At 43.9% G+C, this 15,540-nt stretch overlaps 1 protein-coding gene across 6 annotated transcripts; it reads left to right on the plus strand.

Annotated features, from left to right (window-relative positions):
- The first annotated feature begins 8,076 nt into the window (after positions 1–8,076).
- Positions 8,077–15,130, plus strand: ZBTB18 (zinc finger and BTB domain containing 18). 6 transcript variants are annotated; one of them, XM_082756580.1, is made up of 4 exons: positions 8,077–8,396; positions 9,133–9,216; positions 11,373–12,060; positions 12,173–12,352. In XM_082756580.1, exons 2-4 carry the CDS (start codon positions 9,204–9,206, stop codon positions 12,201–12,203), a joined length of 732 nt encoding a protein of 243 aa, XP_082612706.1. In that variant the 5' UTR covers positions 8,077–8,396; positions 9,133–9,203; the 3' UTR covers positions 12,204–12,352. The 6 variants fall into 6 exon arrangements, with proteins under 6 accessions (XP_082612706.1, XP_082612701.1, XP_082612704.1 ...); XM_082756575.1 differs by having other exon boundaries at positions 8,080–8,396; positions 11,373–15,130; XM_082756578.1 differs by lacking the exon at positions 9,133–9,216 and adding an exon at positions 9,459–9,541 and having other exon boundaries at positions 8,080–8,396; positions 11,373–15,130.
- Positions 15,131–15,540: the final 410 nt, after the last annotated feature.

A 15,540-nucleotide genomic window follows, 5' to 3' on the forward strand; every position in this document is an offset into this window, starting at 1 on the left:
TAGTTCTCCAGCTAGCCATCCTAAGTTTGATACAACTCAAGTGTTTCATTAATGATACAGATAAGCAGATTAAACAGATTACAGTTCCTAAATTTGCAGATGACACCAGATTGGAATGGGCTGCAAGCATGCTGAAGGAAAGATCATAATTCAAAAGGGTTCTGGCAAATTGGAAAATGGCCAGAAAAAGCTTGGTGCATAGCAGATACAATGAAAGAAAAAAACCCCTCTGCTTTGGTAGGAAACAAACTGCAAATTCAGGATTCACAGTCAGGGAATGACCAAGAGGGATGTGGACCAACTGGACAATGTAGAAGATGAAAACAAAGAAACAAAACGTGAAAAATGCGACCTAAAAGGAACATGTAGGTCTGCTTAATCTAAAGAGGACAAGACTGAAGGAGGTGACTTCCTTCACGATGGCTGACCTCCAATATGCGAGGTATTAGTGTAAACAAGAAAGAAACTCTTCTGCATGGCCACTCTGTGTAGAACAAAAGGTAACCAGCTTCTTATAACAATACTAATGAGAAAACACCAGCAAAAACTTAATGCTAAGGAGGCTAAGCAGGCACTGGAACAGATTGCCTAGATGGACTGTGGAATCTCCTTCACTGGAATTGTCAATAAATAAATAAATAAATAGATAAATAAATAGATAAATAAATAAATAAAAGAGGGATAAGCATTTGTCAGAAACAACACAGATACAGATGATCCTGACAGGGATGCAGACAGGAAGATAAAATAAGTGATCTCTTGAAGCTCATTCTGTCCTATTTTTTGTGATTTCTGTGTTACTCATGGGAGGCACAGAGCTACTTTGTGCCTCAACTGCACACCAGTGAAGCAGAAGTATCAGAGGCCAAGCTGAACGAATCAATGAAAATGACTCCCACTGAACTTGGCTGCCTCAAACCAGTAATCATTTGAGGTTTGCAACTCATACGGTTTATCATCTGTGCCGGCTTTATCACCAAAAGCAGATATTTGCCAATCATGTTGTGGAGAAAATCAGATATTGCTGTCATGACTAAATGCTCTTAAATGCATTTAAAGCATTACAGACTAGTTAGAAGCAAAGTATATTTAAAATATTTAAAAACAGCAAAAGATCAGATTGAGGAAGGAGAGAAAGATGGTAGAACAGTGACACTGTGCAAGTTAGTTTAAATAAAGAATCTTATCAAATCTACTGACTACTTGTTCACATCTGTCCAAATATAACTTATGCCATATGTCCTACTATATAAGTCAGCTTGGAGGCAGGACACTTCCCTAAGCAGCAATTCACTTCCTGAGTCTGCTCTATCTTGTGGAGAATAGAGAGAAAAAAAAATGACACATTGCAGGAAAATCTGAGAAATAAACAAAATAGCTTTCTAAAAGCCTCTGGGAAATAAAAATCCTTTCTCTAACAGTACAGTTAGCTGAATCTTTTGTCTTTTCATGTAGTAGGAACAGTACTCATGGTGATGCTGTGCTTCCAATAAGCTGCATTCAAAGAAGCCAGATGCCTCGGTTTTGCTGCAGCTTTTCATGGTTTGTCAAAGTGGCAAATACACTCTAGTAGGTCACCCAAGTGACCACCCTCTTACCATGGAGAAATAGCTTATGGTGGCAGCCTCTCTTTTCCTGAGCCAGGTCAGACCCCCAGGTATGGCCAGTCAGTGCTCTAGCATCTAGCATCCTTCTCTAAGGGCTTTCATGGTCACCCTGAGAAGCAGGCAAGGGAGGGGAGGCACCACCCTGCTGAGATGCAGGACTCACTTACCAAATGCTTCCCTTGTTCTCTTTAAGTGCCACGGACTGGAGCTTTCACTTAGTTGGGTAAGATAAAAATATCAGCATCAAAAGCCCGTTTCAGATACCAGAAGCCTCCTTATGGCTCTAAGAGTTTAATTTTCATTTAAACATCAATAAATACAGGCATAAGGGTTTAAGATGAATTATGTAAGCCCTTTAGCCATAGCCATTACATTCTGCCACAAAAATGAGCTGCTGTTCTCACTTTGTTTTATGGGCTCAGTGTAGCCTGTTGTTATTGTAGCTGCCAAATAAAAACCAGCAAACCATGCAAATGAAAATATAATCTTTTATGCTTTCATAGTCTTAGGATAAATCAGCATGTGCAGTTTTAGAAAAGTATTTTTTTGTGGTCTGCATTGTTATGCCTCTGTCTTTGGAGCCTCTGCAAGTGGAGAGAGAAGCAGTAGCTCCTCAGTAGCCTGGATGGGGAAAGCTGTCCTCTGTCGGGATGAGAGCTGCTCTCCCACCTCCAGCTACACCAGTAGCACCTACTCACTGGCAAGAAAACTCAAAAATGGGTTCCTGAAGGTTTGAAGAGAGGATGGATTACAGAGATCCTTTCATAAAAGCGGAAGGTCTTCTTTAAAAACAACAGATCTTCCACCTCTAACTTCTCTCAAACCTCCTTGTTCCTTGCTGGAGCAAATACTCCATGACTTACTTTGAGCCATGCATTTCCCTAGGGTCTGTCGCCCAGCAAATGTGCCAAGAAAGCCATGAGAAGGAATCACGACAGAGAACAGTAGCTGAAAACATGTGCTACATGCAAATGACTCCATATAGAAATACCTGGGACAAAGTGTGTGCCAGCAGGCTATCGTATGTGCAGCTCCTGGGGAGTACACGAGGAGAAAGACAAAGAAGAGCCAAGTGGGAACCAAGCAAGAGATGTGATTTTACCCATGTGATGTAAAAAATGGGAATGCACAGCGAGCATGAGTTAATGCACTTTCAAGTTAATTACAGCAGAGCACAACAACTATATTACAGGCAGAATATTGAGCCTGTGAGCATCTGGACTCACACTTAACATCCAGTCTGTAACTTTTCCATGCAAAAGTGAGGTTCCAAGATGCTCTCCTTCACCTTTGCTGTCTTGTCTCTTCCTTTTGTCTGTCTAGGTTTATTTTTGTAGCCACATTCACTGGTGATAACATTTCATATTTTGTGCTTCCTAGTGGGAGCTATGCTGGATTCTGACACCCACTCTTGTGCAGAGATTTTTGCATGTTTTTTTTTCTCTTCCACCCGTTTTACACAAGATGGTAACATATGGCCTTGGGTGATTAAATGATTTAGTGAATGAACTGAGCAGAAAGAGCAGGCTGATTGGAAGAAGACAGCTTCTGTTTAGGCATAGATGTCTTTGTAATCTGTAATGATAGGAAAGAAATTACAGAAAAAGCATAAGACAATTTAATTGGGTTTTGGTTAAATATTGTATTTTTCAGGTCTGCCCTAAATATAGTGAAATAACATCGTAGCAGCTATTATTTAGTTTCTGCAGTATGCCCTTGTAGAGAGGCCAACCCCCAAATGTACACAGATGTGTACACCCACATAGAACAGGTAAAGAGGAAAAAATAAGCAAACCGTCTTCAAAACTAAGTTGGAGTCCTATTTATTAACTTTCAAACACTGCAATGCAACATAAGTTTGTGTACAGCCACAACACTAGTTGGAAAGACTTCACACTTTCAAACTTCCCAACAATTACTCCAGTTACAATACACTACCGCACCTCTGCAATCTCAATAGGAACGCAGAATAGTTTTGTGGAAGGAAGATATCCTCTGAGTATCTTCACCAAATAAATTCTTTGCCACTGTAGGGGCCTACAGCATTAATTAAAAACCACTCCCACTCTTTTTCTTTCAGTACACTTTGATTTCTGTCTTGTCTTTTTGAACGCTAGGTCTTGCATTTGTGATGTGTTTGGGGAAATCCTTTTGTGTTCTTGTGCATGGGAGCATGCGGTGGCACGTGGAGTAGGTCTGTCCTGGACCATGCATCCGTACCATGGTTGGCCAGAGCTCTGGGCCACAGGGCATGAGCAGCCTTGCATTCCTATGCTAAAAATTTGGAGGCAAATCATTCATATCCAAATCTAGCCATCTTTTGAGAGGAAGCACTTCTGTGCTGGTTCTAGTGACCGAGTGCATCTCACTAGTACTCAACAATCAAAATTCAACTGAACTCCAGCTCAAGTCTCCATCCACAAGGCCAACTCCATTCTTTATGATCAAATTTTTACATAGAGCCTTGGAATTGTTTCAGGACATAACAAAGAAGTCACTGATCTCAATAATTTTTGCCATGTGAAGCAGGCGCTGTAGCTTAAAGCTAGATGGATTACGTATGCTCCAGAAAAGGGCAGTTGGACCTAGGGGAGGTACATCAGTGGTGCCTCAGATTGCAGCAAGCATGCTAGTAGCCACCACGGTGATAAGTTTCAGTACATGGTGCTCTTTCTCCTTTACACGACAGAATTTGAAAGGAGAGAGAAATTTTTGGCCCATGTGCTAAGAAAAGCTCTTAGCTGAGCAAATCATGGTGGCTCGCCCAGCACAGCTAAGGCTGATAAGAATTACCGATCTAGGCAGACTCTGGCACAGTAAGATTTACACTTAGCCAATTCACGCAAAGGCTGTATTATATTACCTTGGCACTTCCCCAGAAGTGGTTCCCCAGAGAGAAAACTCTGTTCCATAGTGACATCAGTTGAACCACAAGTGGGATGACAGCTCCAAATACTATTTAACTTTCTTTTTTCTAAAAACCTCACCGCCATTAATTAAGTTTCACTACGACTTAAAAAAAATAAGTAAAAATGAATAGATCAAGAGTGCTATGATCACAAGTCTTAATTTTCACTCTACTGGGATCCATAACCATGGGATATTTGCTGCTGTACCTCCAACCCCATTAGTGAAAGCATTCTGGGAGAGTTTTAACTAACCAAGGGGGTACCTACTTCCCGCTGTCCTATCAATCAAAAGAGCAGCAATGCCTATGGTGATGGTATCTGGTCCTAAATAACCTTTAGAGCAAAAACCCAAAGCATCTGGCTAAGATGAGTGGGGTAAGTTGTTGATTTTTTTCAAAAAGAACAAAATGGATGGCAGGTATGGTAATTAGCACAGCACTACTCTACAAGAAAATGTAGAAAGCTGTGTGGTAGCAGGTATAACAAGAAGAATTAACAGGGGAATTTGCAGCTGGTTCCACAGTATAAGTGCATTACATTAACATTGAAATCTATGGCTCTGGACCTTAATACCTTGCAGGCACCTCTGACCTTTGTCAGCTCACACTTCTCTGTGGGACCATTCTCAAGAAGAGTTTCCAAGAGCAGATAATAAAATTTAGGCCACAGAAATGAATGTGAAAAACACATTTCAAGGACTGTAGGCAAGCTGGCCTCTGCAAACCATCCTGCTACACAGCAATCAATCCTGAGCAGCAACAAACAATACCATACTGGGAAATTCACCACACAAATTGTTTTTAAAAATGCCAAGAAACCTCAATGTGTTATCAGATCAGAGGCAAGCAGAAAGGATCCACCAGAGCCGCCGGCAGTCCCGTAGCACCACATTGCAACGTCAGCATTGGTTATGAGCCAAAGGCCTTCAGGCTTGCTTGTTGCCTGGAGGATATAAATGAAAGTCACCAGGTGCAAAGGTGCAAGAAGTGCAGAATTGCATCACATCTTTCCAAACCGTGTTTATGCAGTAAATGAGACTCATTTCTTTCCACACTGAATTGAGACCATTTTTATTTTCTTTGGCTTATGAATGCTCTTAGTTCAATTTTCACGTGTGTTCTCCACGGTACCTTGGGATGCCTGAGGTGATTTATAAATGTGTGTAGAGACCAGGTGTATTGCCAGATGTTTATGTCCCTTTACAACAAGGCTTCACGATCCCTTCCAGTGCAAGGCCCGTCCTATATTATTTTTTTCTAATAGAGCATCAACTGGACTACAAGGTATTTATGAGTTTTCCCAGTGTAGGATTTTTTCTTAATTCACTTATCTATCATCTCATTTCTATATTTAAAATAATGCTAAGTCTTTAAACCTCTCTAAGTACTCTTTAAAATTAGAGTTCCTTTCACGTAAAAAAAAAATCGCAGAGAAATGTCAACAGTTCCAGGTTTAAATGAATGAAGCTTGACTCACTGCCAAGAAGATTTTTAATCTCGAAGTGTTACCTACATTGACTTCTTTTCTGTTTCACTTCATCACCTACTTAGGAATAGTAAAAATTGTTTTATTATTATAATAGTTGTATAAATTGCAACTGCAGACCACTCTCTTAAATACAACATAACTGTAGTAAGAAATAGTCCATAGCCCTGAAGGTGAGTCACTCTGAGGAGGCAAAAAGGACAGTGATTTCTCCAAGGTCATATTGTCAAGGGATAGAATGGAAAAGAGAAAACAACCAGATTTAATTAGTAATTGGCACTGTAAATAGTAAGTGAAGAGCAATAAGATTTTTCTCAGTATGTCTTAAAACATAAAAATGTAAGTTTATGTGTGTGAGGAGGCAAGTGGACCAAAAATATAAACAATAACATCCCATGAAATTTTGTTTTTAAAGTATTTAGTAATTCTAGCTGCTGTCAAAGTCTATAAAAGTCTACTTGTTAAATATCTACTTTAGCAAATAAATTCTTTGATTTTTTCACATTCAGCATCCTCCTTTTTCCCCAGTTTTGTATTGTGAGAATGACAAATCTGCCTCCCTCAGTAAAGCTGCACTTGTATAAGTAAGTATACATAAAATGAGGTCTTACTAACAGACCCCAAGAAGTTGGTGATGTAGGAAGGAGGAAGGATGCAGTTCGCAGAACTAGGACAACATAGTTAATGTAATCATTTCAGGCACAATCACTGACAGTTCAAACATCCATAACTGCATAAGTTATTTGTATGTTTTGTATTAAAACAATTGGTAGAGCTATTTTCAGCAGTACTTCCCAATAAAATTCTTTTGAAATGTGTTTTGGGAATTTAAAGAAAAAATGTTGTTAGAAAGACGGTCAAGAAATGATGGGCAGCAGGGAACGGAGTACTGATTTTTCTCGGATGAAGTGATTATTAGCACTGAGGACACAATCAGGAAAACATGAAGAGTCAGCATCTTAGCTGCTGAATCTTGAAGACGAGGGCAAAACCCCGCTGAGTTTGAGGAACACGTTACCAATGGAAGGAAAAAAAACACCAACAGCTTAAGCGTGGCATCGTATCACTAAGACGAACGGAAAACACGACGAGGGAAATGATTAAGAAAACAACGTTAGGTGTGCATGAGCGGTCAGTTTAACAAAGGACAGAGATAAAAGTGTTTTTGTGCGCGTACGTATTGTTTTTTTTATTTATGCAATCCTCGAGGCACGCTGCGTGACACCGGCAGCAGTGCTGTCAAACACGTTAGGCACAGCCAGACCTCGCTGCGCCTCCTCGTAGCGGCTTCACGCTGCTGAAGGGGACTAAACGCACGCCTTGTTCCTGCGGCCGCTCGAGCAGTTCTGATTACTAACACTCAAGTTACTTCGCCCCGCGCCCCGAGCGAGCCTCTGCCGGCGGTGCTCGCTCCCTCCAGGCGACCTGCCGAGCTAACCGCGCACCCGGCGCCGCAGGGCAGCAGGGCACAGACCCCGCTCCCTCGGACGACCTCCACCGGCCCCTCCGCCCCACGCCGGGGGTTCCCCAGGACCGCCCACAGCCTCCCCCCCGGGTCCCGCTGCCCCCAGGTGCGGCCGTGCCCGCGGCCGCCATTTTGTGTCCCGGCTGCCCCCCGCCCCCGCAGGTGCCCCCCGGCCGCCCCGCCCCGCCCCCTCCCCTCCGGGCAAGCGGCGCGAGGCCGCGGCCCGCGCGCGCCCTCCCGCGCTCGCCCCGCCCCCTGGGCTGGCCCCGCCCCTCGCTCGCTGTCTCGCCACGCCCCCTCCTCCCCGCCGCCGGGGCCCCGCCTCCTTCCGCCTCTCCTCCCCGGCGCTCACGCCCCTCGCCTCCCTGCGGGCCGCCGATTGGCCGCGCCGCCGGCCTTCCCGGGCCGGCCTCCGCCACTCACCGCCCGTCGCCGCCCGTCACTCAGCGGCGGGGCTGGGCGCCCATTGGCGGCGGCGGCGGGGCGGGCGGGCCGTGCTGTCAGCCGGCCCGTCACTCAGTCAGTCGGGCGGGCGGGCGGGCGGGCAGGGAGCGGGGTCCGCGCGCGGAGCGGGGCGGGGCGGCGGGGGAACATCTGGCTGCCGCCGCCGGGCCCGGCTGTGCCGCCGCCGCCGCCGCCGTGCGTGTGCGTGCGCCCGGCGCCCCCGCCCGCCCCGCCGCCGGCCCCCGCCCCTCCCCTCCCCTCCCCCGCGGCCGGCCCCGGCCGGCGGTGCCATGGGGAGCCGCTGAGCGCGGGGCCCGCTCCGCTCCGCTCCGCTCGCGGCCGCCAGGGGGGAGCCCGGGGGGCGGCAGCGGGCGGGCGGCCGGGGGGGGGCTGAGGCGCCTCCCGCGGCGCCGAGCGAGCCCCGAGGAGCCGGCGGGCGGCGGCGGCGGCGGCGGCAGCGCGGGGACTTCGGGGCCGCCGCCGAGTGTGAGTCCCGCCGCCCCCAGCCCCGCGACGGGCCGCGACCGGGGAGGGGGGCGGGCGGGCGGGGGCGCTCCGCTGCTGCCGCCGCCGCCAGCGGGGCACCGAGCGGGGAGCCCCGGGGCCGGCCCCGTTGCAAAGTTGCCGCCGGGGATGCGGGGGCCCCCCCCTGCCCCCCCCCGGTTACCCCCGTGCAAGTTCTCGACTGGGCTGGGCTCGGGGCGCCGCCGGGAGCGGGGGGGAGGCTCCGGGGCGCCCCCGGGGCTCGGCTCGGGGCGGCGGGGGGAGCCCCGGGGCCGCTGCCCGCCCAGCACAGCCGGCATGGAGCGGAGCGGGGCTGCGGAGACGGCAGAGCCCCATATGTTTAGGATTTTCTTCCCTCTCGCTCTCTCTCTCCCTCCTCTTTTTTTTTTTTTTTTTTTTTTTCTTCTCTCCCCCTGTTAGAAAGTTTGAAAAAAAAAAAAAGACTTTGAAGTATTTTGTTTATACTAACAGAAGAGAAAAGTTCTCCTAAGAAAAAGCTGGTGGCAGGAGTGTAGAGGAGTAGCATATGGCATTAAAAGGAGCACAGCTGGAGGTAGCATTTCCATCTGAACATGATGTCAGAGCAGCTGACAGCCTGCCATCCCTCAGCCTTTTATTCTAACACACAGACAGGGAGTTAGTGTGTGCAGATCTGTGTGTGGAGAAGGTATCTCATTCCTCTCTAACATCATCTCCACTTTGCATCTGTCTCTCCTAGTCTGCTTTTTTTCCACCGATCTAACAGACCTGGAGCCAGCAAGACTCAGAGGAAAGGACTTAATCAGGTTTATGTGTACTAAAGGTAGGAGTAGCAATAGATTAGATACAGCATATTTCTGTTTTGGTGTGTTGTTTATTGAATTTCAGGAAAAAATCACATTACTTTTCTAACCAAGTTTAGAGGTAATATATGAAATCGAGTATTAAATAGATAAGTGGACTTAGTCGAAAAGGCTTGGGCTCTAGTTTGAGAGTATCAGTTCTGATGCACGTTGATAGAATTAACTTTAATGCATGTCGTGAGAAGAAAATTTCTGGTTTTAGGACGTGGCGAGAGCAAGTCCGGGCTTAATTTCTGGAGACCAAAAACCGAAATGTATTTAGTGGCGAGCCTAATGAGAGTTCTGGTTTGTATTTTTGTGTTGCATCTTTAAATCGACTTTATGGGGGGTTTTGGTGAAGCGTACACCAGCGTGCTTTTTTAAAAAGAACCGTGCTAACTCAAATGTGTTTGTTGTGCAGTCTTTCATTAAACTTCGTGGTTAAATATCCAGCAGCCCAGAACTGTAGTAGCATACAGCTGTAGTGCTTCTGAAAGATAGAAATCAGTTATGTGTTTAAAAACTTTTGTACCCAGGAGAATAGCTCGACTGGCTTCCTCTTTTCTTTCCTGCATGTAGTATTTGAGATCTTTTATTCCAGCGTAACAATAATTATTTGAAGGAGTTTTTGTATTTGCGACTAATTTAGAACTTGTAGATTTGAGCTGCCTGAATTGGCCAGACAGCTGTAATCGCACTCCTCTATTCTTAATCTCTTTATCTGGGCAGCAGCTGCCATATGGCCACAGTCAGCTGGATCAGATGTTTATAAGCTTCCTTCTTCGTCCCTCTCTGTCCTTTCAGCCTCCTAATTTGATCACAGCTACCTTGTGAGCTGCCCTCCAATCTTTATTTTTAGCCCTCTTAAGGATTAGGATTGATGTTGGCTGTGGGGCACTTAAAGTGATTGTATTGTAAATCTTCGTGCTTTACTCTAGCGATGGTATTTTTCAGAATATAGTAGGGGTTGTGCTGCAAGTTTTAGTACGCCTTGCTTTGCCGGCGATGACTATTTTTCAATAATATCTGCCAGCCTCGAGATCCACGATCTGTCTGGATGGTTTGGGAGAGCGTTGCCATCAGTCACAGAAGAATAGATTGAGACAGGTTTTGAGAGATTTTACTTTCTGTTTGAGTTTTGACTTCTCTACTTCTTTGAAGTGTGTTTTGTTTTGTTTTGTTTTGTTTTTTATCGTCAAGGAGGGTGTATAGAAAAATACTTGGCTAAGAGCGGTGCTCAGGATACTCGTTTTAAATGTGCACACACACTCGTGCTGAATGACTTTTTTTTTTTTTTAAGTTTGGTACTGCAGACTGGCTGGTGTGGGAGGGGAGGGAAATTTCTGTCCTTCTGCATAGGGGAAGCGATGCTCATTGGCATTTTAGTTGACAGTTTTCTTTTTCTTTTGTAAATTCTGCATATTAGCAAAAAATGTTTATGTTCTATTGTACAGTATGGAGAAGGTTCAAAACCTGAAACTGTACCTACCAGGAGAACAAAACAATGCAAACTTAAATTTCTAAAAATTTAAATTTTTGATTTTTTTTCTATCGATAAATACTATTTACCCTTGTCGATCTATGTTCTTTATGAATGTTAGATTTTCAGATTTGGGTACATTAACATTTCTTCGTGCTCAGGACTCCCTCGTTACTGCAATTTGACTTTAAAAAGAATATTGATGGTCTGATTTTCTCTTTTTCCCCCGCTCTGTGATCTCTCGAACTTGGTGTTAATTTAATTTTATTTTTTTTTAATTTTTTTGATTTGCCCTCCTAGGGACGCAACCTGGAGGAAGTTCCCTGGAAAAATAACTGTTGAACAGATTTTATGAACAACTGTGCTACTTTAAAAAAAAAAAAAAAAAAAAAAATTAAAAAAAAAAAACGTAGATATATATAATAATGCAGCTGAGTGCTTATTAGAATAGCATCTTCCCCTCTGAGAGGAAGGCATGACTTCAGTGGTTGATGGGAGAGGGTGGCCAGTGTGCGTACGCGTTAAATAATCTTTGCGTAGGGGCAGCGCTAGGATTCTGGCAATATAAATGCCAGGCGTTTGGAGTGGAGTAACTTGGATTCGTGAGTTCTGTTGTTTTGACCTACATGTAATTTTTTAAAATCTCGTTGCTTATAGGTTATGAAGACAGCATGGAGTTTCCTGACCACAGTAGACATTTGCTACAGTGTCTGAGTGAGCAGAGACATCAGGGTTTTCTTTGTGATTGCACTGTTCTGGTAGGAGATGCCCAGTTCCGAGCGCACAGAGCTGTACTGGCTTCATGCAGCATGTATTTCCACCTCTTTTACAAGGACCAGCTGGACAAAAGAGACATTGTTCATCTGAACAGCGACATTGTTACAGCCCCAGCTTTCGCTCTCCTGCTTGAATTCATGTACGAAGGAAAACTCCAGTTCAAAGACTTGCCCATTGAAGACGTGCTTGCAGCTGCCAGTTATCTCCACATGTATGACATTGTCAAAGTCTGCAAAAAGAAGCTGAAAGAGAAAGCAACCACGGAGGCAGACAGTACAAAAAAGGAGGAAGACGCCTCAAGTTGCTCAGACAAAGTGGAGAGCCTCTCCGACGGCAGCAGCCACATGCCAGGAGACTTGCCCAGCGATGAAGATGAAGGAGAAGATGAAAAATTGAACATCCTGCCTAGCAAAAGGGACTTGGCGGCTGAGCCTGGGAACATGTGGATGAGATTGCCCTCAGACTCAGCAGGCATTCCCCAGACTGGCGGAGAGGCAGAGACACACGCAACGGCAGCTGGAAAAACAGTAGCCAGCCCCTGCAGCTCAACAGAGTCTTTGTCCCAGAGGTCTGTCACCTCCGTGAGGGATTCAGCAGATGTTGACTGCGTGCTGGACCTGTCTGTCAAGTCCAGCCTTTCAGGAGTTGAAAATCTGAACAGTTCTTATTTCTCTTCGCAGGACATGCTTAGAAGCAGCCTGGTTCAGGTGAAGGTGGAGAAAGAGGCTTCCTGTGATGAGAGTGATGTTGGCACTAATGACTATGATATGGAACATAGCACTGTGAAAGAAAGTGTGAGCACTAATAACAGGGTACAGTACGAGCCGACCCATCTGGCTCCAATGAGGGAAGATTCGGTCTTGAGGGAGCTAGATAGAGAGGACAAGGCAAGTGATGATGAAATGATAACTCCAGAGAATGAGCGAGTCCAGGTGGAAGGAAACATGGACAGCAGCTTGCTCCCTTATGTGTCAAACATACTTAGCCCCGCTGGCCAAATTTTTATGTGTCCTCTCTGCAACAAGGTCTTTCCCAGTCCCCACATCCTGCAGATCCATTTAAGCACGCACTTTCGAGAGCAGGACGGGATCCGCAGCAAGCCTGCTACTGATGTCAATGTCCCCACCTGCTCGCTGTGTGGTAAGACTTTTTCTTGCATGTACACCTTGAAACGTCATGAGAGGACTCATTCAGGTGAAAAGCCCTACACTTGCACCCAGTGTGGGAAGAGCTTCCAGTACTCCCACAACCTGAGCCGCCACGCAGTGGTTCACACACGGGAGAAGCCACATGCTTGTAAGTGGTGTGAACGCAGGTTCACGCAGTCCGGAGACCTTTACAGACACATTCGGAAGTTTCACTGTGAGTTGGTGAACTCATTGTCTGTCAAAAGCGAAGCACTGAGCTTACCTACTGTCAGAGACTGGACCTTAGAAGATAGCTCACAAGAACTTTGGAAATAAAATTTTTATATATATAAATAATATATATATAAATCTATATAGTTGTGGTACAGTCTAAAAGCAATCTTGTTTCCTTGAACTCAAAGTTTGGCTATTAGCTTGTTTTTGCACTTTAAGGCAGCATGAATATTTCACTAATTTAGCACTCTGATAAAACCGAACTTTAGAGGTGACATGACAAAGTAATAAACAACGGAGCGTATTTTTTCCCCCTTTTTGGAATAGAAGCCAGTGGATACTTTAGTTTTAAAGAATCTCCAATTCCAAAATGTTGGCTTGGCTTTGTTCTCCCCAAAACACTGCGTTATTTTGAGCTCTAGATACTTTTCCTTTCAAAATCTGAATGTAGAAATCCTCTCCCAATTATATCAGTTCCTTTACATTTCTCTAATTGCATGAGTCCTTTCTAGCTGTTGGAAACCTGAATGCTTTTAGACCCAAATGGAAAATTTCTGAAATGCTGGATTATCTATTTTTAAACAAGCGGTTGACTTAAATCTTATTACAGCAACTTCTGGATTTCTGACAGTTCCCACTGGAAAAAAAACAAAAACACAAAACAAAAACCCTGAGAGTACACTGGGATCACTGGGACTCTGTCTTATGTGAAGGTTTGCTTGGGATGAAAAAGGATATTGCAGCTTCAGCAGTGATGAACTGTGTGTTTAAAAAATGTGAATTACTGTTATTGTATACTGTAATTGATTACATGGGCCGGGGGGAGGTATCAAAGAACTTGGCAGGTTGTGTTGATGCTCTTAGTTGAGTCTTGAAAAGTAAATATTAACGCTACAGAAATGCATGAGTTTCAGTATATTTTTGTCTTTGTTTGCATTGTATAACTTTAATGAGTGAGTTTAAAATTATTTAATTTCCTTAGGAAAAGGCACCGTTGAAAATGCCGGTGTTATGAAGAACATAAATGCACTGTTTTTATTTTATATAATTTAAATTTTCTTTCCCACTGTCTTTCAGTTGAGACAAACTTAAGCTACAAGTTGACAATTTAGCTACATAACAAGGAAAATATGAATGTTTACAAACAGGCTTAAAGATTTGCATGTGCAGTGTGCATTCATTAAAAGAAAACCTTCTAATTGCACAAACCCCACGCCAGCTCAAACTTTAGGTGCATACATTTACCCAGATGAGCATTTTTAGGATTCCTGCTGCACACATCCACAATAGGTCATTCTTTTTCCCCCCTTGAAAAGGGTCTGTGGACTGAAAAAGCCCCGGGCTGAAAGGACTGGAAAGCCCTGATTGACGGGGGGGCCGGGGGGAGGGTAGAGGGCTCTGTGTATCCAAGCAGCAGAGACTGCAGCCTGACGTGTGGTTTTAATGACCAACACGCAGGTCAAAAGCATTTTGCACAGTGTTTGTTTTCCTGTCTTGCACTTACAAATAAGGTCTATGGGAGTAGCATGGAAAACGTTTGCTGTTTTTCCTTTTTTTTTCCGCTTTTGTTTAAAATTTGATCGCCTTAACTACTGTAAACATAGCCTATTTTTGTGCTTAAGATACTGAATGGAAAACTCCATTGTGTATTGCTGGACTGTTTTGGAAATATTTGGTCAAATGTGTGTTAATTTGGCTGTAATGGCATTTAAAACAAAAAAAAAAAAAGCTGTGAAAATGGCCTTGGAGCGTTATCTTTAGTTACTTGAATAGTTTCTAGGTTTAAAAATACATTCTTTTATTAATTTAGAGAAGACAATCAGTGTCTGAGAAAAATGGACTTTCTCTTGGATTTTTTTGTGGTCCTTGTGAGTGATTGCTTTTTTCCTTTTATTAGTTTCACATTCTTCTTTTGTTCTAAAACTTAGACTGACATCTAGCTTTGACAATCATAGTATGTTTTATTTTCCTGAGGGGGGAATAACTTATAATGCTGTTTAGTTTTGTACTATTGGTGTGTTGGTGAATTTTTAAACTGTGTGCTAACTGCAATAAATTATATGAACTGAGAAATCAATTCCCTTGTCTTTTTTCCCTCTTTTAAATTATAGTTACGGAGTATTTTTTATAATGTGTAACTTTATTACTTTTGTACAGACTTATATTGCTAACTGTGTATTGAATATGTTTTCAGTATGCTTTTGAGCACTTTGTTGCTAACGTACATATTTACATCTCACTTAACATTTAAAAAAAAAAAAAAATTAAATGCTTGTGTTTTGAAAGCATTTCTGTGTGTGTAGCTCTCTATCATTCTGTAGAGGGATTTTTGCTTTTTTCCCCTAAAGACTTCTGCAGAAGCCATCTATTCAATTCCAGAAATTTTCATTCCACTCAAATTTCTCTAAAGATACAAAATTCCTTTTCTGGGCTAAATTTCGCCCCAAGTAGGTCTCTCAGGCTCACCCTTTTGTATTTTCTTTCTATCAGGAGAGCAGAGCAGGAGGAAACAACTTAATCTGAAGTACTGCTCGGGTAGGGACTGTCAGTCTACGTTACAGAGCAAGCAGCAGTCAAAATGTCCAAAATACCGGCAATCCATCAAAACTGTCTAGATTACAAAGGAAAATTAGAATAATCCTACAACTGTTTGTGAGTTTCTCTTACAGACTAAACCTTATTATTAT

The sequence above is a fragment of the Aythya marila genome, assembly GCF_965140915.1.
Source record: "Aythya marila genome assembly, chromosome: 3".
NCBI classification, from domain to species: Eukaryota; Metazoa; Chordata; class Aves; order Anseriformes; family Anatidae; genus Aythya; species Aythya marila.